The following is a 27,246-nucleotide window of genomic DNA, read 5'->3' on the forward strand; positions in this document are numbered from 1 at the left end:
GAAGCAGATCAAGGATGGGACATTTTGGGGACATTTTGGGGATGTTCTTGGGGTCACCATGGCCGCGTTTTGCAGACCATGTCATCGAGAAGCAGATCGAGGACGGGACATTTTGGGGATGTTCTTGGGGTCACCATGGCCGTGTTTTGCAGACAATGTCATTGAGAAGCAGATCAAGAATGAGACATTTTGGAGACATTTTGGGGACATTTTGGGGAGATTCTGGGGAGGTTTTGGGGGTCACCATGGCCGTGTTTTGCTGACGATGTCATCGAGAAGCAGATCGAGGATGGGATACTTTGGAGAGGTTTTGGGGAGGTTTTGGAGAGGTTTTGGGGGTCACCATGGCTGTGTGTGCTGTAGACAATGTCACTGAGAAGCAGATCGAGGACAGGACATTTTGGGGACATTTTGGGGATGTTTGGGGATGTTTTTGGGGTCACCATGGCCGTGTTTTGCAGACGATGTCATCGAGAAGCAGATCGAGGATGGGATATTTTGGGGACATTTTGGGGATGTTTTTGGGGTCACCATGGCCGTGTTTTGCAGACGATGTCATCGAGAAGCAGATCGAGGATGGGATATTTTGGGGACATTTTGGGGATGTTTGGGGATGTTTTTGGGGTCACCACGGCCGCGTTTTGCAGACGATGTCATCGAGAAGCAGATCGAGGACGGGCTGCTGAAGCCGGAGCTGCGGGAGAAGCTCAGCTTCGTCCTCCTGCGCAAGCACCGGCACCAGACCAAGAAGCCGATCCACCGCTCGCTGGCCGACATCGGCAAATCCGTGTCCTCCAACACCGGTGAGCGCCGGGCAGGGCCGGGAACCGGGGCTGGGACACCGGGAGGGCGGGAAGGGGCCAAAATCCTGCCCTGGTGGGGTTGGGGGTCAGTGGGAGCTGGGGACAAGGAGGTGTTGGGGACAGGGACAGCGCTGTGGCAGGGACAATGCCACCGTTTGGTGACGTCATTGAGTGATGGCATCGTTGTGTGATGACATCATTGTGTGAGGGAGAATGTCATTGTGTGATGGCATCATCGTGTGATGACATCACCATGTGAGGACAATGGCACTGAGTGAGGACATCATTATGTGATGACATCATTGTGTGATGACATCACTGTGTGGTGACAATGCCACTGTATTATGACATCACCATGTGAGGACAATGGCACTGTGATGACATCAATGTGATGACAATGGCAATCTGTGATGATGTCACTGTGGGGACAGTGCCACCATGTGATGACGTCACTGTGGAAACAATGGCATTGTGTGATGATGCCACCATGGGGACAATGACTGTGCGATGATGTCACTGTGGGGACATTGTCATGGTGTGATTACATCATAGCGGGGGCGATACCTCTGTGTGATGACATCACAGTGGGGGCAATAGGCGGTGATGACATCACCATGTGCCGATGACATCACCGTGTGTTGATGACGTCACCGCGCGCTGGCGCCACACGGGGACAGCGGCAGCGCTGGCGCCGGCTCGGTGCCGCCGGGCTTTGCTGGCGCGGCGGCCGCAGACAAATCCGGTCTGGCCGCGGCTGATCCCGCTGTCCCTGCCCTTACAAAAGGGGATTTGGGCCCGTTCCCGATTGTTCCCGGGGTTTAGCGGGAGGTCACTCGCTGCTGCTGCAGCCCGGGGCTGATGGCCAGCAGCCCCTGGAGCATCCTGGTGCTCCCAGGGGGATCCTGCCGTGGCATTTCCGATGATCCCGACCCCAAAATTCCCAATGGGATCCTGCCGTGGCATTTCCCATGATCCCGACCCCAAAATTCCCAATGGGATCCTGCCGTGGCATTTCCCATGGATCCCGACCCCAAAATTCCCCATGGGATCCTGCCATGGCATTTCCCATGGATCCCGACCCCAAAATTCCCAATGGGATCCTGCCGTGGCATTTCCCATGGATCCCGACCCCAAAATTCCCAATGGGATCCTGCCGTGGCATTTCCCATGGATCCCGACCCCAAAATTCCCAATGGGATCCTGCCGTGGCATTTCCCATGGATCCTGTCCCCACATTCCCCATGGGATCCTGCCATGGCATTCCCAACGGGATCCTGTCCCCCACATTCCCCATGGGATTCTGCCGTGGCATTTCCGATGGATCCTGCCGTGGCATTCCCAACAGGATCCTGTCCCCACATTCCCAACAGGATCCTGCTCCTGATGTTCCCCATGGGATCTTTCTTCTGATGTTCCCCACAGGACCCTGTCCCCACATTTCCAATGGGATCCTGCCCCACATTCTAACGGGATCCTGCCCTGACATTCCCCACAGGATCCCGTTCCCCCATTCCCAATGGGATCCTGCCACGGCATTCCCAACGGGATCCTGCTGTGACATTCCCCACAGGACCCCATCCCCACATTCCCCACAGGATCCCACCCCACATTCCCACAGGACCCCATCCCCACATTCCCAGTGGGATCCAGCCCCAACACTCAACAGGACCCCATCCCCACATTCCCCACAGGACCCCGTCCCCACATTCCCACAGGATCCCCCCCCCACATTCCCCACAGGATCCCCCCCCCACATTCCCACGGGACCCCCTCCCCATCTCACCCTCTCCCCTCTCTCCCCAGCCCGCAGCCCCGTGCGGGGCCCGGCCGCCGGCGCCGCCTTCCATCGCTCCACCGAGGACCTGCGGCTGCGGCAGAGCGCCAGCTACGGCCGCCTGCGTGAGTGGGGCAGGGCACGGGCACTGACCGGGCACCACAGCATCCCCTGGGGCACCACAGCATCCCCTGGGGCACCACAGCATCCCCTGGGCACCACAGCATCCCCTGGGCACCACAGCATCCCCTGGGGCACCACAGCCTGCCCTGGGCACCACAGCATCCCCTGGGCACCACAGCCTGCCCTGGGCACCACAGCCTGCCCTGGGCACCACAGCCTGCCCTGGGCACCACAGCCTGCCCTGGGCACCACAGCATCCCCCGGGGCACCACAGCCTGCCCTGGGGCACCACAGCCTGCCCTGGGCACCAAATAATTCACTGGGCACCACAGCATTTCCTGGGCACCACAGCCTCCCCCGGGGCACCACAGCATCCCCCTGGGGCATCGGCACTGACCGGGCACCACAGCATCCCCTGGGCACCACAGCCTGCCCTGGGACACCAAATAATTTATTGGGGCACCACAGCATAACCTGGGACACCAAATGATTCCCTGGGACACGAAATAATTAAATGGGACACCAAATAATTCTCTGAAAACCAAATAGTTCCCTAGAACACCAAATAATTCACTGGGATACCACAGCCTTCCTTGGGACACCAAATTATTCCCCAGGACACCACATTATTCCCTGTGGCACCATATCATTCCCTGGAAATCCAAATAGTTCCCTGGGACACCAAATGATTCCCTGGGACACCAAATGATTCCATGGAACACCAAATAATTCCTTGAAAACCCAATAGTTCCCTAGAGCACCAAAAGATTCCCTGGAACACCAAAAGATTCCCTGGGACACCAAAAGATTCCCTGGGACACCGAATTCCCAGCCCCAGGGGCAGAGTGGGAGGTTGCAATGAGGTCCCACCATCCCAGAAGTGCAGCAGGGATTTGGGATGAGCTGGTGTGGGGGGCAGGAAAAGATTCCTTGGAGTCTTTAGGGAGGGAGGGGATCCTCAAAGATTGCTGGGCTGGGAGAGGGCAGCTGGGACATCCCAAAGGATCCCTGGTTTGTGTGGCCGAGACTGGAAATGGTCCCACCTGAGGAGCTTTGGGGTGGAAAAGCCCTCTGAGATCAGGGAGCACCGCGGTGTCCCCAAGTGCCACATCCAGAGGGCTTCTGGACCCTTCCAGGGATGGGGATCCCTCACTGCCCCTTCCCACCCTTTCACAGGAGGAGTTTCCCCTAATTCCCGGGTTTTCAGCACTGCTGCTGCTTTGCAAGCCCAGACACTTCACCAGTATTTTATTTCTTGTCACAAATTCTCCTCTCTGGGTTTTCTCCCGGCTCCTGGGGGGGCTTTTCCCTTTTCCTCATTTCCCTCCCTTCCCTCCAGGTCACGCCCAGAGCCGGAGCATGAACGACATCTCGGACACCCCGAGCACTGACCAGGTACCCAAAACCCCAAATTCCCAAAACCCCAAATTCCCAAATTCCCAAACCGCGGCACGATCCCGGCCGGGTGTCGGGGCCATGTGAGCCGCGGCTGGGTCGATGCCCACGCAAATTCCTAATTAGGGCAGTTAATTGCTGTATGGATCCCCGTGGGGAGGCTGCCCCAGAGGCGACCCCCGAGCTCTCAGCACAGAGCAAGGGGCGAGCCAGGAGCCCAAATCCACCAGGGTGGGGCAAAATTCCCTCCAGACCTGCAGGGAGCTGCTTGGAAGTGTGGGAATCCCAAAGGGAGAGGGCGGCAAATCCCATCCGAGCTCTTGGGATGCAGCTCTGGGGGCGAGGGGCTGGGATTTGGGGTGGGATTTGCTGTTTCGGAGGTTTCCCAATGCAAAGCTCAGCCCAGAGGCCTTGGGGGGCTTTTCCTTCTGGGGCTGCTTTTAGGGGGAGCTGGGGATGGGATGGATCAGTGGGATTTTTATCCCCTTCCCATCCCAGATTTTTCTGGGAATGGCTGCTTCCCTTTATGAGCTTTGCTTTGTTTCTGTTCCCGATTTCACCATAAACCAAAGGCAGAATCACCGACCCCGTGGGATTTTAAGGAATGGGATGGGATTACAACTTGCTTTGGTTTTTTAGGGAATGGGATGGGAGAACAGCTTTTTTTGGGTTTTTAGGGAATGGGATGGGATAACAGCTTTTTTGGGTTTTTAGGGAATGGGATGGGAGAACAGCTTGCTTTGGGTTTTTAGGGAATGGGATGGGATAACAGCTTTTTTGGGTTTTTAGGGAATGGGATGGGAGAACAGCTTGCTTTGGGTTTTTAGGGAATGGGATGGGAGAACAACTTGATTTGGGCTTTTAGGGAATGGGATGGGATAACAGCTTTTTTTGGGTTTTTAGGGAATGGGATGGGATGGGATGGGATGGGATAACCACTTGCTTTGGGCTTTTAGGGAATGCGATGGGATAACCACTTCCTTTGGTTTTTTAGAGAATGGGAGAACAGCTTGCTTTGGGTTTTTAGGGAATGGGATGGGAGAACAACTTCCTTTGGGTTTTTAGGGAATGGGATGGGATAACCACTTCCTTTGGGTTTTTAGGGAATGGGATGGGAGAACAGCTTCCTTTGGGATTTTAGGGAATGGGATGGGATAACCACTTGCTTTCCCCCGGGATGTCCTCACTGGTCTCACCTGGGGTGATGCACTTTGGGGCAAGCCCAAACACCATAAATAATGTTTGATTCCCTCGGGTTTCCTGGATGGAAATCCGCGTTGTGCAGGGATCCACGGGACAGGGACAGCACCTGAAACGACTCCATCCCATGGCCCAGTCAGGAACCCCAAATATCCCCTCCAGCAATGGGGTTCGGAGGGTTAATCCCAAAATATGCAAAGCATTTAGGTTTAATCACCCTATTAGGCCCACTACAAAGGGACTTTTTAAGTGTTACACGAAGCTTAGTGGCCACTGGTAACTCCTGCTCTGATTCCGAGCAGAACTGGAGGAGTTGCTTTATTATTATTATGATTTATTTTTTTTTTTCCATTTGGATTTAGAAGATTAGGCCGGGGCGAGGCGGCTGCCCGGCTCACATGCCTGCCCTCATGCTGCCATATAGATTATCATAACTCCCTGCCTGGCTGCCTATTGAACCCTTTTAGGCTGCAGTGAAAAGCGCTGCAGGGGAGAAGAGACCTGGGGAATAAATCCATGGACGAGGTTTTCCTCTCCCATTATTGTTCCAGCTCGCAGAATGGGGCTGGGCAGGCACAAAAACCTCCCCCATGCTGGGCTGGGGGGGTTCTGTGCCATGAGGAGCTGGAAATAAACTCTAAAAATGTTCCTGGCTCGCTGCAGCACCGCTGGGGTTGGCTCAGGTTTTCCTTTTCAGGGAGTTTTCCTTGCGGAAAATCCAGGAGAGCAAAATCAAACGTTGCAGGTTGGGTGGTGGAGCCCTGGGGGTGCAGTTTGGTCTCAGTTTTAGCCACGTTTCTGAAGAAATTTGGCTTTTTTTTCCTGGCTCCTCAATCCCCACCTCTGGGAGTCCTGGGACACCCAGAGGTGAAATCTTGGAGCCTGAAGCTCCAACTTTGGTGGGGGAAAAAAAAGGGGGAAAAAGCCAAATTTTGGCAACCGCTCCCTTCCTGGATCTCGTCTTTGCCGACAGCTGAAGAACAAGTTCATCAAGAAGATCCCCAAGGACGCCGAGGCCTCCAACGTGCTGGTGGGGGAGGTGGAGTTCCTGGAGAAGCCCTTTGTGGCCTTCGTGCGGCTGCTCCAGGCCACCATGCTGGGCGGGGTCACCGAGGTGCCCGTCCCCACCAGGTGAGCGAGCGCTGCCCCTTGAGGGCTCTGGTGGCACCAGGGATCCCAGGGGGCCAACACGGCTCCTCTTCCTCCCCAGGTTCCTCTTCATCCTCCTCGGCCCGGCGGGAAAGGCCAAATCCTACAACGAGATCGGCAGGGCCATCGCCACGCTCATGGTGGACGATGTGAGTGGAGGCCACGCCAGCCCTCGTGTGGGGCCCAGAACCCAGCAAAGAAAGCAATTTCCACCTTATCACCCCAAAAATTGAGACTGAAACCCCCGGGAGGGGCTGGAGGTGACCCTGTCCCTGTCCACCCCCAGCTCTTCAGCGACGTCGCCTACAAGGCCCGGGACAGGGAGGACCTGATCGCCGGCATCGACGAGTTCCTGGACGAGGTGATCGTCCTCCCGCCCGGCGAGTGGGACCCCAACATCCGCATCGAGCCCCCCAAGAAAGTGCCCTCGGCTGAGAAGAGGTGGGTGGGGCTGCCCCGGCCCGCGGCCGTGCCCGTGTGCGGTTCTGGGGGGCAGAGCCAGCTTGGCTGCATCCCTGCAGTGACGCCTCCAGGTGTTCCACACACGCTGGGTTTGCGGCAGGGTTTGATCCCAGCTCGGCTCGGAGCCGGTTCCGCCCTCCTGGGGCAGGGGCAGGGGGAGGTGACCCTGCCCTGGGCAGGAGTTGAAGTGGATCAGCCCTGAGTCCCTCCCAACCCAACCCAACCCAACCCAACCCAACCCAACCCAACCCAACCCAACCCAACCCAACCCAACCCAGCCCAACCCAACCCAACCCAACCCAACCCAACCCAACCCAACCCAACCCAACCCAACCCAACCCAAGGCTCCACAAACTGACCAAACCCAGCTCTGGATCCGGCCAAATTCACCCCAAAACCCACGCTCAGTGCAGGCTCAGAGCTGCACCACGGCCTTGGCCACAGTCCTCACACCAGGGCCGTGTGCCCATCCAGCGGTGCCAATCTGGCAGCAGTGCCAATATGGCAGTGTTGATCCAATGGTGTCAATCCAGCAGTGCTGATCCGGTGGCACCAGTGTGGCAGTGCTGATGTGGCAGTGCCAATCTGGGGGTGCTGATCCAGTGGTGCCAATCCGGTGGTGCCCATCCAGCAGTGCCAGTGCTGATCCAGTGGTGCCAATCCAGTGGTGCCCATCCAGCGGTGCCAGTGTGGCAGTGCTGATCCAGTGGTGCCAATCCAGTGGTGCCCATCCAGCAGTGCCAGCGTGGCAGTGCTGATCCAGTGGTGCCAATCCGGCAGTGCCAATCCGGCAGTGCCCATCTGGCCGTGCCCACCCAGTGGTGCCCATCCAGCGGTGCCAGTGTGGCAGTGCTGATCCAGTGGTGCCAATCCAGCGGTGCCAGCGTGGCAGTGCTGATCCAGTGGTGCCAACCAGTGGTGCCCATCCAGTGGTGCCAGTGTGGCAGTGCTGATCCAGTGGTGCCAATCCGGCGGTGCCCATCTGGCCGTGCCCACCCGGCGGTGCCAGAGCGGGTGCCAACGTGCCGGTGCCGTGCCCCGCAGGAAGTCGGTGTTCTCGCTGAACGAGGTGGGGCAGATGAACGGCGCGGCCGGCGGGGCGGGCGCCGGGGGCGGCGGCGGCGGCAGCGACGATGGGGAGATGCCCGAAGTCCACGAGATCGGGGAGGAGCTGGCCTGGACCGGCAGGTGAGCCAGGAACCACCTCCAGAACGTGCCAGGATCCATTGGCGTCTCCTGTGGGCTCGTCCTGGGCTGAAATCCTGGTGGGAAGGGGTTTTGGTCAGCACCAGCCCATTTATGTGTCCATATATAAATTATATTTATGTAGCAATATTTATAAATCTCCCAGCTGGCCAGAGGAGCTGTGGATCCCTGGCAGTGCCCAAGGCCAGGCTGGACGGGGACAGTGGGAGGTGTCCCTGCCATGGCTGGGGTGGGATGGGATGGGATTTAAGGTCCCTCCCAACCCAAACCTCTCCAGGACTCCAGGATTCTGTTTTGGTGGAAGTCACCACGTGTTGGTGTCACCTCGGTGGTGTCTCTGCAGGTTTTGTGGTGGCCTCTACCTGGATATCAAGAGGAAGCTGCCCTGGTTCCCCAGCGACTTCTACGAAGGTTTCCATATCCAGTCCATCTCCGCCATCCTCTTCATCTACCTGGGCTGCATCACCAACGCCATCACCTTCGGGGGGCTGCTGGGGGACGCCACCGACAACTACCAGGTGTGGCCCAGGTGTCACCGGCCTGGGGACAGGCAGGGACGGGATCCGTGGGATGGGATGGGATCAGTGGGATTGGGATGGGATCCATGGGATGGGATGGGATCAGTGGGATTGGGATGGGATGGAATGGGATGGGATGGGATGGGATCAGTGGGATGGGATGGGATCAGTGGGATGGGATGTGATGGGATCCATGGGATGGGATGGGATGGGATGGGATGGGATCAGTGGGATGGGATCAGTGGGATTGGGATGGGATGGCACCCATGGAATGGGATGGCACCCATGGGATGGGATGGCACATCCATGGGATGGATGTTACCCCACTTGTGCCACACCAAGCTTCTGGGGATGGACATTCTCTGCCAGGTGGGATGGGCAGCCCTGGAATCCCTCCATGGCAGTGCCAGGAGCAATGGGACACGGTGCCAACCATCCCTCAGCCCCGTCTCCATCAGGGGGTCCATGGGGACGTGGCATGGCCTGGCACCCCCGTGATGCCACCTCTGCTCCGTCCCCAGGGGGTCATGGAGAGCTTCCTGGGCACGGCCATGGCCGGCTCCATGTTCTGCCTCTTCGCCGGGCAGCCCCTCATCATCCTCAGCAGCACCGGCCCCATCCTCATCTTTGAGAAGCTGCTCTTCGACTTCAGCAAGTGAGTGCCGGCCCCCGCCAGGGGACACCAGGGCCTGTCCCCACGGGGCTGGGCCGCGTCCCCAGCGCCCAGCTGCTCTCACAGGGCCGCCCGTCCCCTCTTCCAGAGGCAACGGCATCGACTACATGGAATTCCGCCTGTGGATCGGGCTGCACTCGGCCCTGCAGTGCCTTATCCTGGTGGCCACCGACGCCAGCTTCATCATCAAGTACATCACGCGCTTCACCGAGGAGGGCTTCTCCACCCTCATCAGCTTCATCTTCATCTACGACGCCATCAAGAAGATGATCGGGGCCTTCAAGTACTACCCCATCAACTCGGACTTCAAGCCCGACTACGTGACCATGTACAAGTGCGAGTGCGTGGCCCCCGACCCAGGTGAGTTCACCCCGGGGCCGCCCGGGCAGCAGCCGGGGGTGGGGGGGTCCTGGCGTGGATCAGTCCCGGCCCAGCACTGGGAGGAGGAGGAGGAGGAGGAGGAGGAGGAGGCAGCTGGGCTGGAGACACCCGGAACTCATCGTCCTCCCCCGAGGGGGCTGCGGAGATGGAGGAAGAGCCTTGGATGAACTTCTGGGACACAGCAGATGGAGAGCTGGGATCTCAGCCTGGAGCAGCCAGACCTGGATGGACAAAGAGGAATTATGGAAGAAAGAAAAGGACATTTGGGGTGATTCCTGCCTGCTGCTGATGGAAACTGAGTCTCCAGGGAACACCTGGAGAGGTTCTGTGCTCTGCGGTGTCTGGGACAGCCCGGATGTCCCAGCTGGGTGTGGAAACCTCCATGGACCGTTTCCAAAAGGAGAGGCCATCAGGCTCCGAGCTGAAGGTCCTCCCATGGTTTTGCTCTTGGGGAGACGTCCTGGATGATCCCAGATCTGACCTTGGAGCTCCTGGAAGGGAGCAGAGACGGCCTCGGGCTCAGGCAGCGAGCGGCTGCTCCCCCAGGAGCTGGATTATGTCAAAAATCCAAATTTGGGGGAGCACCAGCTGCGGCCGGAGGAGACTGACAGTGGGTGGAGGTGAAGGTGGATGAAGATCATGGATGATGATGATGACAGTGAAGGAAGATGACGATGGATGAAGGTCATGGTGGATGAAGATGGTGGATGAAAATGATGATGCATGAAGATGATGGTGGATGAAAATGATGATGCATGAAGATGATGGTGGATGAAGGTCACAGTGGATGAAGATGATGGTGGATGAAAATGATGGTGGATGAAGATGGTGGATGAAAATGATGATGCATGAAGATGATGGTGGATGAAGGTCACGGTGGATGAAGATGATGGTGGATGAAAATGATGATGCATGAAGATGATGGTGGATGAAGGTCACGGTGGATGAAGATGATGGTGGATGAAAATGATGGTGGATGAAAATGATGGTGGATGAAAATGATGATGCATGAAGATGATGGTGGATGAAGGTCACGGTGGATGAAGATGATGGTGAAGTTCTGCCCATCTCCTTCCTCCAAGAGCAGCACCCAAGCCCCTCCACCCAAGGCATTCCCAACACATCTGGCACTCCAAGGAGAGCTCTCACCCCGTGGCACTCGCAGCCTTTGGGTTGAATTTTCCATTTTTCCTCAACTCCTGCTCATCCACCCCTCGTGAGCGCCGCGACCCCACTGGGAGCCGGGACCCCAGAGCAGCACCAGAACCAATTCCTGCCCCCATCCCGAGCGCAGAGAGCGGAGCCGGAGCCTGAGAGCCGGAATTCCGGGACGGAGCCGTGAGCACCCCCGGGAGGAGCCTTCGGCCTCAAGGGAGGAGCCCTCGGCCTCCAGGGAGGTCTCCCCAAGCCCCCACCCCAAAGCAGCCCAGAGGCATCTGCACCCCAATCCCCCATCCCGCTCCCCCCGAGGCTGCCATGTCCAGGCTGGATTTAAGATCCCTCTAGAAATTATCTTTATTCCCCTCTCCATCCTTAGTTTTTTTTTTAATTCCCTTTTTTTTTTTTCCATCCCTGCTGATTTTTGATTATTTTAACTGATTTGTCCCGTATTTGTCTCTGCTGCACACATCAATTGGGGCTGATTTCAATCTCAAGTGAGTATCGCCTTCTAAATATTAAAACTATTTTAATATTTGATACTCTCCCCCCTCGGGGGGGTTCCATTGTTTATTTTTTTTTTCCCATGTATTTGACTTTTCTCTCTCTCTAAAAAGGTTTGTGTGGAGCCCTCAGGGCTCCTCTCTTTAACCCCACCGGTGCCGTGCCGCCCTTTAGAGGCGTAGAAACCCCAAAATAGGGTTTGTGGAAAAAGAAAAGGTTGTGGAGGAGAGAAATGAGAACCAAGCCGATGTTTTTAGGGCTGAGTTTGATCCCAGAGCTCGGTGCTGGGCTCTCCCTCATTAACCCCGAGGCCGAAGAGGACGGAAGAGGGGGCGGCCAAGCCATCCCAGAATTCCTCAATTCCCGAATTCCCTCTTTTAGGGGCACCCCGAGATTTGCCGGGGGTGCTCCCGGAGCCGCGGAGCCGCCACGCCTGAAGAGCCGAGGAGGAGAAGGTGCCGGGGGCTGGCAAAGACGGAATTCTGCACCAAAGACACCAAACCACCCCCTAACTATTTAAAAAAAAAATTAATAATAATTTTTAAAAGGCAAATCAAGTGTGATTTGGGGTGATTTGGGTGCCATCTCTCAAAAAAAAAAAACCAAAAAATAAAACCACATGAGGGCGCTTTCCCAGCTTTCCACCATGGTGGTTTTAAGCCCACCTCATTCCTGGCGGCTTCCTTGGGAAGCTCTTGGGAAATTTTAAGAACTGGGAAACTCCTGGAAATTTTAGGAATTGCGAAGCTCCTGGAAATTTTAGGAACTGGGGAACTCCTGGAAATTGTAGGAACTGGGAAGCTCCTGGAAATTTTAGGAACTGGGGAACTCCTGGAAATTTTAGGAACTGGGAAACTCCTGGAAATTTTAGGAACTGGGAAGCTCCTGGAAATTTTAGGAACTGGGAAACTCCTGGAAATTGTAGGAACTGGGGAACTCCTGGAAATTGTAGGAGTTAGGAAACTCCTGGAAATTTTAGGAACTGGGAAACTCCTGGAAATTTTAGGAACTGGGAAGCTCCTGGAAATTTTAGGAACTGGGAAACTCCTGGAAATTTTAGGAACTGGGGAACTCCTGGAGGGAAACTCCTGGAAATTGTAGGAACTGGGAAACTCCTGGAAATTTTAGAACTGGGAAGCTCTTGGGAAATTTTAGGAACTGGAGAACTCCTGGAAATTTTAGGAACTGGGGAACTCCTGGAAATTTTAGGAACTGGGAAACTCCTGGAAATTTTAGGAACTGGGAAACTCCTGGAAATTGTAGGAACTGGGAAACTCCTGGAAATTTTAGGAACTGGGAAACTCCTGGAAATTTTAGGAACTGGGAAGCTCCTGGAAATTGTAGGAACTGGGGAACTCCTGGAAATTTTAGGAACTGGGAATCTCCTGGAAATTGTAGGAACTGGGAAGCTCCTGGAAATTTTAGGAACTGGGAAGCTCCTGGAAATTTTAGGAACTGGGGAACTCCTGGAAATTTTAGGAACTGGGGAACTCCTGGAAATTTTAGGAACTGGGAAACTCCTGGAAATTGTAGGAATTAGGAAACTCCTGGAAATTGTAGGAACTGGGAAACTCCTGGAAATTTTAGGAACTGGGAAGCTCCTGGAAATTGTAGGAACTGGGAAGCTCCTGGAAATTTTAGGAATTAGGAAACTCCTGGAAATTGTAGGAACTGGGAAACTCCTGGAAATTTTAGGAACTGGGAAACTTCTGGAAATTTTAGGAACTGGGAACTCCTGGAAATTTTAGGACCTGGAAATTGTAGGAACTGGGGAACTCCTGGAAATTGTAGGAACTGGGAAACTCCTGGAAATTGTAGGAACTGGGAAACTCCTGGAAATTTTAGGAACTGGGAACTCCTGGAAATTTTAGGAACTGGGAAGCTCCTGGAAATTTTAGGAACTGGGGAACTCCTGGAAATTGTAGGAACTGGGAAACTCCTGGAAATTTTAGGAACTGGGAAACTCCTGGAAATTGTAGGAACTGGGGAACTCCTGGAGGGAAGCTCCTGGAAATTTTAGGAACTGGGAACTCCTGGAAATTTTAGGAACTGGGGAACTCCTGGAAATTTTAGGAACTGGGAACTCCTGGAAATTTTAGGAATTAGGAAACTCCTGGAAATTGTAGGAACTGGGAAACTCCTGGAAATTTTAGGAACTGGGGAACTCCTGGAAATTGTAGGAACTGGGAAACTCCTGGAAATTTTAGGAACTGGGAAACTCCTGGAAATTTTAGGAACTGGAAATTGTAGGAACTGGGAACTCCTGGAAATTGTAGGAACTGGGAAACTCCTGGAAATTGTAGGAACTGGGAAACTCCTGGAAATTTTAGGAACTGGGAAGCTCCTGGAAATTGTAGGAACTGGGAAGCTCCTGGAAATTTTAGGAACTGGGAAACTCCTGGAAATTTTAGGAACTGGGGAACTCCTGGAAATTGTAGGAACTGGGGAACTCCTGGAAATTGTAGGAGTTAGGAAACTCCTGGAAATTGTAGGAACTGGGAAACTCCTGGAAATTTTAGGAACTGGGAAGCTCCTGGAAATTGTAGGAACTGGGAAACTCCTGGAAATTTTAGGAACTGGGGAACTCCTGGAGGGAAACTCCTGGAAATTGTAGGAACTGGGAAACTCCTGGAAATTTTAGGAACTGGGAAACTCCTGGAAATTTTAGGAACTGGGGAACTCCTGGAAATTTTAGGAACTGGGGAACTCCTGGAAATTTTAGGAACTGGGAAACTCCTGGAAATTTTAGGAACTGGGAAACTCCTGGAAATTGTAGGAACTGGGAAACTCCTGGAAATTTTAGGAACTGGGAAGCTCCTGGAAATTTTAGGAACTGGGGAACTCCTGGAAATTTTAGGAACTGGGAAGCTCCTGGAAATTTTAGGAACTGGGAAACTCCTGGAAATTGTAGGAACTGGGAAGCTCCTGGAAATTTTAGGAAATGAGATACTCCTGGAAATTTTAGGAAATGGAGAACTCCTGGAAATTGTAGGAACTGGGAAGCTCCTGGAAATTTTAGGAACTGGGAAACTCCTGGAAATTTTAGGAACTGGGGAACTCCTGGAAATTGTAGGAATTAGAAAACTCCTGGAAATTGTAGGAACTGGGGAACTCCTGGAAATTTTAGGAACTGGGGAACTCCTGGAAATTGTAGGAACTGGGAAACTCCTGGAAATTTTAGGAACTGGGAAACTCCTGGAAATTGTAGGAGCTGGGGAACTCCTGGAAATTTTAGGACCTGGGAAGATCCTGGAAATTTTGGGAACTGGGAAACTCCTGGAAATTGTAGGAACTGGGAACTCCTGGAGGGAAGCTCCTGGAAATTTTAGGAACTGGGAACTCCTGGAAATTTTAGGAACTGGGAAACTCCTGGAAATTGTAGGAACTGGGAAACTCCTGGAAATTTTAGGAACTGGGAACTCCCAAAATTCCCCTCTGGCCCAGCCCCGCAGGAGCCGCCGCGTCCTCCCTGGCGCATGGAATTAATCAGGGAGAATTCAGAAAAAGGGGGATTTGCCCCCAAAACGCGGGGATGCCGATCCCCGGCGGGCTCAGCAGGCCAAGCCCAGCCGGGGTTTCACCCCAAAGCTCGGTTTTCACCCCAAAACCTCAATAACCGACTCCTTTCCCGCAGCCAACGCCACCCTGTTCGATGCTTCAGCGCCAGTGGCTCCCAACAGCACTAACGTGTCTCTGGTAAGCGCCGGGAGCTGCTCAGCCCTGGGGAAATGTGGGGTCAGGGAGGGAAAATCGGAGATTCCAGCACCCAGGAATGGGAAATGCCAGCTCGGAGAGAGGGAAACACAAATTGGGGTTTTTTCCCCCCAAATCTGTATCAGCTCGGAGGTTTTTTGGGTATCCCCAAAACTCTGGAAATTCGCTTTTCCTTGTGTGCAGAAATGGCTCAAACTGCTCTCGTTGGGGTTTGAGCAGGAAATTTCCCTTTTTTTGCAAAAACGCTGGTTTTGCTCAGTTCAGTTGTGAAATCCCATTTTTCTTGCACAGCGTGATCCTTAAAGTACAAATTTGGGGTTTGGACAGGAAATTTCCTTTTTCCTGCACATTGCAATCCCTTAAAGTACAAATTTGGGGTTTGGACAGGAAATTTCCCTTTTCCTGCACATTGCAATCCCTTAAAGTACAAATTTGGGGTTTGGACAGGAAATTTCCTTTTTCCTGCACATTGCAATCCCTTAAAGTACAAATTTGGGGTTTGGACAGGAAATTTCCTTTTTCCTGCACATTGCAATCCCTTAAAGTACAAATTTGGGGTTTGGACAGGAAATTTCCCTTTCTTTTCACACTGTACCTTAAAAATGCCACCTGTGCTGGATTTGGGCTGAACTTCCCCTTTTCCCTGCACACCACAATAATTCCTAATTTCACTAATTTTGCTTTTTTTCGGGTTTCTTGCCAGTCCAATGCTCTCAACCTCACAGCTCTGGACTGGACCCAGCTGAGTAAGAAGGAATGTCTCAAATACGGCGGCAGCTTAGTGGGAAAATCCTGCAAATTCGTGCCCGACCTGGCCCTCATGTCCTTCATCCTCTTCTTTGGCACCTACTCCATGACCCTGACCCTGAAAAAATTCAAATTCAGCCGCTACTTCCCCACCAAGGTAAGGAGAGAACCAAATCCTGCAGATCCTGTCCCAAAAACGAGGGGAAACGGGAGCTGCCGGGAGGTTTGGGAAGGTTGGAAGCAGAGAACTCCAGGAAAATAAATCCCTGTTTTTAGGAGGATCTGGCCATGATTGGGGTCATCCCCAAGGTTTTAGACCCTGATTTTTGGAATCCTGTGAGGTTTTTGTGGCATCCTCCTCTCCGAAATGGAGTTGGGTTAATGGGTGGACAATTAATGGGTGGACAATTAATGAACAAGAATTTGTGGGATGGTGGATGAGGAATTTGTGGGATCGTGGATGAGGGATTTGTGGAATGATCCACAATCATTTGTGGAATTTTTGTGGAATAACCACTTGGTCACCAACCCAGAGTCTGATGGACATCAGTGACCAGTAGTGACCAGGGCTCCCATCAGGGCCAGCATTAATTAATGTTCTCATTAACGATGGAGGGTTTGCAGGTGACACCAAGGGACAATTCCGGAGGATGGGGACATCCACAGAGACCTGGACAAGCTCCCTTCCCATCCCATAAATTCCCTTCCCACCCCATAAATCCCCTTTCCCACCCCATAAATTCCCTTCCCACCCCATAAATCCCCTTTCCCACCCCATAAATTCCCTTTCCCACCCCATAAATCCCTTTCCCACCCCATAAATTCCCTTTCCCACCCCATAAATCCCCTTTCCAACCCCGTTTCCCTGTCTTGCCTCCAGGTCAGGGCTTTCATTGCCGATTTTTCCAATGTCTTCTCCATCCTGCTCTTCTGTGGAGTGGACGCCTGCTTTGGACTGGACACCCCCAAACTCCACATCCCCAGTATCATCAAGGTTGGGCCTCCTCTCCTCTCCTCTCCCACGCTCTTTTTTCCAGGTTCTTTTGGGAATCTCGCAGCTCCAGGCACTGTCTTAAAAGCTACTTCGACCTTTCTAACAATATTCTAATTTTCTGACTTTCTTTCCTCTCTTTTTTTTGTTGTTTTTCCTCCCTTTTTGTTGTTTTTCCTCCTTTTTTTGCCGTTTTCCCTCCCTTTTCTTTCTCCCTCCCCCCTGGCTGGCAGCTCCGTAAGCTCATTAGCGATTTCTCCATCTTTATGTCCATACTCATGTTTGTGGGGCTGGATGTGCTTTTTGGACTCAACACCCCAAAGCTCCAAGTGCCTACAGACTTCAAGGTAAAAAACCCCAAATTCCACAAAACCCCGTTCCAGAAGGATTTCTCCTCTCCCAGCCAGGGGGCGACCTGGGGATCCCAGTGAAGATCCCAATGGGGATTCCAATGGGGACCCCAATGGAAAACCCAGTGAGGATCCCAATATGGATCCCAGTGGGGACCCCAATGGGGATCCCAATGTGGAACCCAAATGGAAATCCCAGTGGGGATCCCAGTGGGGATCCCAGTGTAAACCCCAGTGAGGATCCCAATACAGATCCCAGTGAGAATTCCAATGGAAATCCCAATGGGGATCCCAGTGGGGAACCCAAATGGAAATCCCAGTGGGGATCCCAGTGGGGATCCCAATGGAAACCCCAATGAGGATCCCAGTACGGATCCCAGTGAGGATCCCAATATGGATCCCAGTGGGGACCCCAATGGGGATCCCAATGTGGAACCCAAATGGAAATCCCAATGAGGACCCCAGTGTAAACCCCAGTGAGGATCCCAATACAGATCCCAGTGAGAATTCCAATGGAGATCCCAATGGGGATCCCAGTGGGGAACCCAAATGGAAATCCCAATGAGGATCCCAGTGAGGATTCCGATGGGGACCCCCATGGGGATCCCAATGTGGAAGCCAAATGGAAATCCCAATAAAGATCCCAGTGAGGACCCCAATGAGGATCCCAATGGAGATCCCAATAGAAACCCCAAGGAGGATCCCAACAGTGATCTCAGTGAGGATCCCAATGATAATCCTCATGAAGATCCCAATGGAGATCCCAACAAGGATCCCAGTGAAGATCCCAATAGAAATCCCAATGGGGATCCCAATCAAAACCCCAGTGAGGATCCCAATGACAATCCCCATGAAGATCCCAATGGGGATCCCAGCAAGAATCCCAGTGAAGATCCCAATGGAAATCCCAACAAGGATCCCAGTGAAGATCCCAATGGAAATCCCAATGGGGATCCCAATAAGGACCTCAATGGGGATCCCAATGGGGATCCCAGTAAGGACCCCAATGGGGATCCCAATCAAAACCCCAAGGAGGATCCCAATGATGGATCCCCATGAAGATCCCATTGGGGATCCCAAAGGAAATCCCAGCAAGAATCCCAGTGAAGATCCCAATAGAAATCCCAATGGGGATCCCAGTGGAAATCCCAACAAGGATCTGAGTGAAGATCCCAACAGAAATCCCAATGGGGATCCCAGTAAGGACCCCAATGGGGATCCCAATCAAAACCCCAAGGAGGATCCCAATGACAATCCCCATGAAGATCCCAATGGGGATCCCAATGGAAATCCCAACAAGGATCCCAGTGAAGATCCCAATAGAAATCCCAATGGGGATCCCAATCAAAACCCCAAGGAGGATCCCAGTGATGGATCCCCATGAAGATCCCAATGGGGATCCCCAAGGAAATCCCAGCAAGGATCCCTCCCAATGGAAACCCCGCTGAGGATTTGGGGGCAGTTTGGGGCACAGGGTTCAGGATGGATCCGGGATGGGGCCGTCCCCAAACGCCACCCCTCGGGTTCTCCCAACCCGTGCCCGTTCCCGAGGTTCCGACCCCGCTGTCGTCCCCAGCCCACGCGCGTCGACCGCGGCTGGTTCGTGTTCCCCTTCGGCAAGAACCCGTGGTGGGTGTACCTGGCCAGCGCCCTGCCCGCCCTGCTGGTCACCATCCTCATCTTCATGGACCAGCAGATCACGGCCGTCATCGTCAACAGGAAGGAGCACAAGCTGAGGGTGAGACCCCCGGGGTCCCCCACAGCACCCAGGGCACCCCATGGATCACCCACAGAACCCAGGGCACCCCCACAGCACCCAGGGCACCCCATGGATCCCCCACAGCACCCAGGGATCCACCACAGCACCCAGGGCACCCCATGATCACCCACAGCACCCAGGGCACCCCAGGATCACCCACAGCACCCAGGACACCCCATGGATCCCCCACAGCACCCAGGGCACCCCATGGGTCCCCCACAGCACCCAGGGCACCCCATGGATCCTCCACAGCACCCCATGGATCCCCCACAGCACCCAGGGCACCCCATGGATCCCCCACAGCACCCAGGGCACCCCATGGATCCCCCACAGCACCCCGGGATCCCCCACAGCACCCAGGGCACCCCATGGATCCCCCACAGCACCCAGGGCACCCCATGGATCCTCCACAGCACCCCAGGGATCCCCCACAGCACCCCAGGATCCCCCACAGCACCCAGGGCACCCCATGATCCCCCACAGCACCCAGGGCACCCCATGGATCACCCACAGCACCCAGGTTTGGGGTGGTTTTTGGCCAGCCGCAGGTTTGGGGTGATGGAGAGCCTGGGGGTGAAGTTCTGTGGGTAATGGGGTGCAGGGGGGTGATGATATGGGGTGACACAGGGGGATGTGGGGTGACATGGGGTGACACAGGGTGCCCCATATCAGTGTGGGGCACACCACAGTGACACTGGGTGCCCCATGTCTATATGGGGTACATCAAGGTTACACCAGGTGGTTTGGGGTGACACAGGGTGCCCCATATCAGTGTGGGGCACACCATGGTGACACCGGGTCCATGTGGGGTATATCAGGGTGACACCAGGTGCCCCATATCAGTGTGGGGCACACTGTGGTGACACCGGGTCCATGTGGGGTATATCAGGGTGACACCAGGTGGTTTGGGGTGACACAGGGTGCCCCATATCAGTGTGGGGCACACCATGGTGACACCGGGTGCCCCATGTCCATGTGGGGTATATCAGGGTGACACCAGGTGGTTTGGGGTGACACCAGGTGCCCCATATCAGTGTGGGGCACACCATGGTGACACCAGGTGCCCCATGTCCATGTGGGGTATATCAGGGTGACACCAGGTGGTTTGGGGTGACAGCGGGTGCCCCAAGGCCCTGCCTGTGGGACACCCCCGTGCAGAGCCCCCCGTGCTGTGTTGCAGAAGGCAGCCGGGTACCACCTGGACCTCTTCTGGGTGGGCATCCTGATGGCCGTGTGCTCCTTCATGGGGCTGCCCTGGTACGTGGCCGCCACCGTCATCTCCATCGCCCACATCGACAGCCTCAAGATGGAGACCGAGACCAGCGCGCCGGGGGAGCAGCCCCAGTTCCTGGGGGTCAGGTGGGCCTGAGAGGGGTCCTGGAGCCGGGGGGACCTCCCTGTCCTGGGAGGGGACACCAGGGATTGTCCTTCACGGGGACACCAAGGACAGCGAGGGATTGTCCTGTGCTGGGCACATCAGGGCCAGGCAGGAGTTGTCAATTGTCCCATTCCCACTGATGGTTCTCGGTTCCTCGGCGGTTCCTCGGGCTCACCCTGCTCGTGTCAATTGTCCCATTCCCACTGGTGGTTCTCGGTTCCTCGGCGGTTCCTCGGGCTCACCCTGCTCGTGTCAATTGTCCCATTCCCACTGGTGGTTCTCGGTTCCTCGGCGGTTCCTCGGGCTCACCCTGCTCGTGTCAATTGTCCCATTCCCACTGGTGGTTCTCGGTTCCTCGGGGGTTCCTCGGGCTCACCCTGCTCGTGTCCCCCCTCCAGGGAGCAGAGGGTCACCGGCATCATCGTCTTCGTGCTCACGGGCATTTCGGTTTTCCTGGCTCCTATCCTGAAGGTAAAAACCCCATTCCCCCTCCCTGCAGAGGTTTGGGGACATGGGGACCAAAGCTGGGTCCTGCCCCGTCCTGGTGGCCTCCAGCGCTGTCCCTGTCCCTGGGGAGGAGCCGCTGCCTTCCCCGGGTCAGGCCGTGCTGTTCCTGTCCCCAGTACATCCCCATGCCGGTGCTCTACGGGGTCTTCCTCTACATGGGCGTGGCGTCGCTCAACGGCATCCAGGTGAGTGCCCTTCCTCCTCAGCATCCTCCTCATCCTCATCCTCTTCACCATTGTCCTCATTCTCCTCATCCTCTGTCTTCATCCTTATCCTCCTTATCCCCGTCCTCCTACTCCTCATCCTTGCCATTCTCCTCCTTCTCATCATCCTCATCCTCCTCCTCATCCTTGTCATTCTCCTCCTGGTCATCATCCTCATCCTCCTTCTCCTCCTCATCCTTGTCATTCTCCTCCTGGTCATCATCCTCATCCTCCTTCTCCTCCTCATCCTTGTTGTTCTCCTCCTCCTTCTCTTCATCCTCATCCTCCTTATCCCCGTCCTCCTACTCCTCATCCTTGTCATTCTCCTCCTTCTCATCATCCTCATCCTCATCCTTGTCATTCTCCTCCTTCTCATCATCCTCCTCCTCCTCCTCATCCTTGTTGTTCTCCTCCTCTTCCTCTTCATCCTCCTCCTCCTCCTCACTGACCACACACTGTCTCCAAAAGGAGAATTTTTACTCCAAAATTTCCACGTATGGGACAGCAGATACCCAAAACCCTCGGAGAAACACCAAAACCCCACAGATTCCCCATTTGGGGGGACCAAAAGAGGCTTTTCCTGGGCAGCCTGTGGGGTGAGGCTGAGGAGTAACCCCTGGCCTTCCTCCCGGGCAGTTCTGGGATCGCTGCAAGCTCTTCCTGATGCCGGCCAAGCACCAGCCCGACTACGTGTTCCTGCGGCACGTCCCGCTGCGCCGCATCCACCTCTTCACGCTGGTGCAGATCGTCTGCCTGGCCGTGCTCTGGATCCTCAAATCCACCGTGGCCGCCATCATCTTCCCCGTCATGGTAACCCCGTCCTTGATCCAAATGGGGTTTGCTGGGATTTAATGGGATTTTTGGTGTGGTCCCACCATGGCTGCCATCATCTTCCCCGTCATGGTAATCCCATCCTTGATCCAAATGGGGTTTGCTGGGATTTAATGGGATTTTTGGTGTGGTCCCACCATCATCATCTTCCCCGTCATGGTAACCCCGTCCTTGATCCAAATGGGGTTTGCTGGGATTTAATGGGATTTTTGGTGTGGTCCCACCACCATCATCTTCCCCGTCATGGTAATCCCATCCTCCATCCAAAGGGGGTTTGTTGGGATTTAATGGAATTTTTTGCATGGTTCCGCCATGGCTGCTATCATCCTCCTCATCATGGTAATCCCATCCTTGATCCAAAGGGGTTTTTTTGGGATTTAATGGAATTTTTGGCATGGTTCCGCCATGGCTGCCATCATCTTCCCCGTCATGGTAATCCCATCCTACCTTGGAAGGGTTTTTCTGGGATTTTTGGTGTGGTCCCACCATCATCATCTTCCCCGTCATGGTAACCCCATCCTGGATCCAAGTGGGGTTTGTTGGGATTTAATGGGATTTTTGGCATGGTTCCATCATGGCTGCCATCATCTTCCCCGTCATGGTAACCCCATCCTTGATCCAAGTGGGGTTTGCTGGGATTTAATGGGATTTTTGGTGTGGTCCCACCGTGGCCACCATCATCTTCCCCGTCATGGTGATCCGATCCTACATTGGAAGGGTTTTTTTGGGATTTTTGGTGTGGTCCCCACCATCATCATCTTCCCTGTCATGGTAACCCCATCCTACATTGGAAGGGTTTAATGGAATTTTTGGTGTGGTCCCACCATCATCATCTTCCCCATCATGGTAATCCCATCCTTGATCCAAATGGGGTTTGCTGGGATTTAAAGGGATTTTTGGTGTGGTCCCACCATCATCATCTTCCCCATCATGGTAACCCCATCCTCCATCCAAAGGGGGTTTGGTTGGGATTTAATGGCATTTTTTGCATGGTTCCATCATGGCTGCCATCATCCTCCTCGTCATGGTAATCCCATCCTTGATCCAAAGGGGTTTTTTTGGGGTTTAATGGAATTTTTTGCATGGTTCCACCATGGCTGCCATCATCTTCCCCATCATGGTGATCCCATCCTACCTTGGAAGGGTTTTATTGGGATTTTTGGTGTGGTCCCACCATCATCATCTTCCCCGTCATGGTAATCCCATCCTCCATCCAAAGGGGGTTTGTTGGGATTTAATGGAATTTTTGGCATGGTTCCATCATGGCTGCCATCATCTTCCCCATCCTGGTAATCCCATCCTTGATCCAAATGGGGTTTTCTGGGATTTAATGGAATTTTTGGTGTGGTCCCACGGTGGCCACCGTCATGGTAATCCCATCCTACCTTGGAAGGGTTTTATGGAATTTTTGGTGTGGTCCCACCATCATCATCTTCCCCGTCATGGTAATCCCATCCTTGATCCAAATGGGGTTTGTTGGGATTTAATGGAATTTTTGGTGTGGTCCCACCATGGCTGCCATCATCTTCCCCGTCATGGTAACCCCATCCTTGATCCAAATGGGGTTTGTTGGGATTTAATGGAATTTTTGGCATGGTTCCATCATGGCTGCCATCATCTTCCCCGTCATGGTAATCCCATCCTTGATCCAAAGGGTTTTTTTTGGGGTTTAATGGAATTTTTTGCATGGTTCCACCATGGCTGCCATCATCTTCCCTGTCATGGTGATCCCATCCTACCTTGGAAGGGTTTTTTGGAATTTTTGGCGTGGTCCCACCATCATCATCTTCCCTGTCATGGTGATCCCATCCTTGATCCAAAGGGGGTTTTTTGGATTTAATGGAATTTTTTGCATGGTTCCACCATGGCTGCCATCATCTTCCCCGTCATGGTGATCCCATCCTTGATCCAAATGGGGTTTTTTGGGATTTAAAGGGATTTTTGGTGTGGTCCCACCATCATCATCTTCCCCGTCATGGTAACCCCATCCTATCTTGGAAGGGTTTTATTGGGATTTTTGGTGTGGTCCCACCATCATCATCTTCCCCGTCATGGTGATCCCATCCTCCATCCAAAGGGGGTTTGTTGGGATTTAATGGAATTTTTGGCATGGTTCCATCATGGCTGCCATCATCCTCCTCGTCATGGTGATCCCATCCTTGATCCAAAGGGGGTTTGTTGGGATTTAATGGAATTTTTTGCATGGTTCCATCATGGCTGCCATCATCTTCCCCATCATGGTGATCCCATTCTACATTGGAAGGGTTTTATGGAATTTCTGGCGTGGTCCCACCATCATCATCTTCCTCATCATGGTGATCCCATCATTGATCCAAAGGGTTTGCTGGGATTTAATGGGATTTTTGGTGTGGTCCCACCATCATCATCTTCCCCGTCATGGTAACCCCATCCTTGATCCAAATGGGGTGTTTTTGGGATTTAATGGAATTTTTGGTGTGGTCCCACCATCATCATCTTCCCCGTCATGGTGACCCCATCCCACCTTGGAAGGGTTTTTTTGGGATTTTTGGTGTGGTCCCCATCATCATCATCTTCCCCGTCATGGTAATCCCATCCTTGATCCAAAGGGGTTTGTTGCGATTTAATGGAATTTTTGGCATGGTTCCATCATGGCCACCATCATCTTCCCCGTCATGGTAACCCCATCCTTGATCCAAAGGGGTTTTCTGGGATTTAATGGGATTTTTGGTGTGGTCCCACGGTGGCCACCATCATCATCTTCCCCATCATGGTAATCCCATCCTACATTGGAAGGGTTTTATGGAATTTTTGGTGTGGTCCCACCATCATCATCTTCCCTGTCATGGTAATCCCATCCTTGATCCAAAGGGTTTTTTTCTGGGATTTAATGGGATTTTTGGTGTGGTCCCACCGTGGCCACCATCATCTTCCCCGTCATGGTGATCCCATCCTACATTGGAAGGGTTTTATGGAATTTCTGGCGTGGTCCCACCATCATCATCTTCCCCATCATGGTAACCCCATCCTCCATCCAAAGGGGGTTTGGTTGGGATTTAATGGGATTTTTGGTGTGGTCCCACCATCATCATCTTCCCAGTCATGGTAATCCCATCCTACCTTAGAAGGGTTTTTTTGGGATTTCTGGCGTGGTCCCACCATCATCATCTTCCTCATCATGGTAATCCCATCCTTGATCCAAAGGGGGTTTTTGGGATTTAATGGCATTTTTCGCATGGTTCCACCATGGCTGCCATCATCCTCCTCGTCATGGTAATCCCATCCTTGATCCAAAGGGGTTTGTTGGGATTTAATGGAATTTTTGGTGTGGTCCCACCATCATCCTCTTCCCCATCTTGGTAATCCCATCCTCCATCCAAAGGGGGTTTGTTGGGATTTAATGGAATTTTTGGCATGGTTCCATCATGGCTGCCATCATCTTCCTCATCATGGTGATCCCATCCTTGATCCAAAGGGGGTTTTTGGGATTTTTGGCGTGGTCCCATCATCTTCCCTGTCATGGTGACCCCATCCTACCTTGGAAGGGTTTTTTGGGATTTTTGGCATGGTCCCACCATGGCCGTCACCATCTACCCAGTCATGGTAATCCCATCCTCGCTCCAAAGGGGTTTTTGGGATTTAAGGGTGTTTTTGGCTTGGTGGTCACCACCAGACCTTGGCTTGAGCTGCTCCTGGACCTCTCCCCTGTCAGATCTTGGCCCTGATCCTGGTGAGGAGGCTCCTGGATTTCGTCTTCTCCCAGCACGACCTGGCCTGGATCGACAACATCATCCCCGAGAAGGAGAAGAAGAAGGAGGACGACAAGAAGAAGAAGAAGAAAGGCAACAAAGGCGACAGCAGCAGCGACGAGGAGGTGGGCGCGGGGCCACCGGGGGCTCCCGGGGACAGGGGGACACCCCAGAGCCGGGCAGGGACAATCGGGATGAAGGTCTGGGGTCACCCGGGCAGTGTCTCAGCTCTGTGTCCCCCCAGGAAAGAGGGCCTCCCCCCGGAGCTCTGCGCTCTGACTCGTCCCCGAACGGCTCCGACATGGACCGCAGGTAACCGGGACCCCGATGCCATCCTTGGGGGGAAATTCGGGATCCCCTCAGCTCAAAACCTCCGGGGCAGCACCCCTGGGGTGGGTTTGGGGCGGGGGCAGCACCCCGGGGTGGGTCTGGGGCGGGTTTGGGGCAGGGGCAGCACCCCGGGGTGGGTCTGGGGCGGGTTTGGGGCAGGGGCAGCACCCCGGGGTGGGTTTGGGGCAGGGGCAGCACCCCGGGGTGGGTCTGGGGCGGGTTTGGGGCAGGGGCAGCACCCAGGGGTGGGTTTGGGGCGGGTTTGGGGCAGGGGCAGCACCCAGGGGTGGGTTTGGGGCGGGTTTGGGGCAGGGGCAGCACCCCGGGGTGGGTCTGGGGCAGGTTTGGGGCGGGGGCAGCACCCCCGGGTGGGTCTGGGGCGGGTTTGGGGCGGGGGAAGCACCCCCGGGTGGGTCTGGGGCGGGTTTGGGGCAGGGGCAGCACCCAGGGGTGGGTCTGGGGCGGGTTTGAGGCGGGGGCAGCACCCCAGGGTGGGTTTGGGGCGGGTTTGGGGCAGGGGCAGCACCCTGGGGTGGGTCTGGGGTGGGTTTGGGGCGGGGGCAGCACCCCGGGGTGGGTTTGGGGCAGCCCCCCTGCTCACCCCCCTCTCCCCCCCAGTATCACCCTGCACCTGAAGATCTCGTGCCCGTCGTCTCCCGCCTTTAACTACTCCCGCAACCCCATCTGTGCCGTGCCCCAGGTGAAGATCGAGATGGAGTCGGACTACGAGGACAGCGACACCGAGAAGGCCCCGCGGGACATGGGCAGCGAGACCACGCTATAGCCCCGCCCGCCCGCCGGGGGCCCCAAATTTAATTTAATTTATATCTAGGCTAGGTAGAGATAGCGCCGCGGTCACGGACGGGTAAAGGAAACGGGGGGCGTTCCTCTCTGCCGGACAGGCGGCCCTGGCGGCCCCGAGCCCCGGTGGGTTTTAGGGTCCCAAGCCCCGATGGGTTTTAGGGTCCCACACCCCAGTGGATTTAGGGTCACATGCATGCCCTGGTGGATTTTAGGGTCGTGTGCTCCATAATTCCCTTTCTTGCCACTGGGTGAAGGCAACGCCGCTGGCGGCGAAACGGGGCTGGAAAGGTGGGATTGGTGATTCTGGCACAGGAAAGGTGGGATTGGTGGTCTGGCACAGGAAGGGTGGGATTGGTGGTTCTGGCACAGGAAGGGGGATTGGTGGTTTGCAAAAGAAGTGGATTGTTTTGGCCAGAAAGGTGTGGATTGGTGGTTTTGGCCCCAGAAAAGTGGATTGGTTTTGGCCCCAGAAAAGTGGGATTGGTTTTGGCCCAGAAAAGTGGGATTGGTGTTTTGGCCCAGAAAGGTGGGATTGGTGGTTTTGGCCCCAGAAGGGTG

General features: G+C 54.4%; 1 protein-coding gene across 4 annotated transcripts in view; it reads left to right on the forward strand.

The window, feature by feature from the left end:
* SLC4A5 (solute carrier family 4 member 5) overlaps nt 1-27,007 on the forward strand; it is a 45,786-nt gene extending 18,779 nt beyond the window's left edge. For 2 of the 4 annotated variants that reach the window (XM_064731156.1, XM_064731155.1), the window contains 21 exons: nt 648-803; nt 2,607-2,702; nt 4,040-4,095; nt 6,269-6,426; nt 6,506-6,593; nt 6,731-6,885; nt 7,951-8,094; nt 8,456-8,630; nt 9,152-9,285; nt 9,392-9,663; nt 14,981-15,042; nt 15,764-15,964; nt 17,032-17,145; nt 18,725-18,886; nt 20,088-20,266; nt 20,684-20,756; nt 20,909-20,977; nt 21,632-21,805; nt 25,518-25,679; nt 25,799-25,866; nt 26,503-27,007. In XM_064731156.1, coding sequence (XP_064587226.1) covers nt 648-803; nt 2,607-2,702; nt 4,040-4,095; nt 6,269-6,426; nt 6,506-6,593; nt 6,731-6,885; nt 7,951-8,094; nt 8,456-8,630; nt 9,152-9,285; nt 9,392-9,663; nt 14,981-15,042; nt 15,764-15,964; nt 17,032-17,145; nt 18,725-18,886; nt 20,088-20,266; nt 20,684-20,756; nt 20,909-20,977; nt 21,632-21,805; nt 25,518-25,679; nt 25,799-25,866; nt 26,503-26,668 — 2,864 coding nt within the window. In that variant the 3' untranslated portion in view covers nt 26,669-27,007. Of the gene's footprint in view, nt 1-647; nt 804-2,606; nt 2,703-4,039; nt 4,096-6,268; nt 6,427-6,505; nt 6,594-6,730; nt 6,886-7,950; nt 8,095-8,455; nt 8,631-9,151; nt 9,286-9,391; nt 9,664-14,980; nt 15,043-15,763; nt 15,965-16,687; nt 16,802-17,031; nt 17,146-18,724; nt 18,887-20,087; nt 20,267-20,683; nt 20,757-20,908; nt 20,978-21,631; nt 21,806-25,517; nt 25,680-25,798; nt 25,867-26,502 lie in introns of all 4 variants that reach the window. The other 2 variants (XM_064731157.1, XM_064731158.1) reach the window with 2 other exon arrangements.
* Nucleotides 27,008-27,246: the final 239 nt, after the last annotated feature.

Source organism: Zonotrichia leucophrys, chromosome 22 (genome assembly GCF_028769735.1).
Source record: "Zonotrichia leucophrys gambelii isolate GWCS_2022_RI chromosome 22, RI_Zleu_2.0, whole genome shotgun sequence".
In the NCBI taxonomy this organism is placed as follows: Eukaryota; Metazoa; Chordata; class Aves; order Passeriformes; family Passerellidae; genus Zonotrichia; species Zonotrichia leucophrys.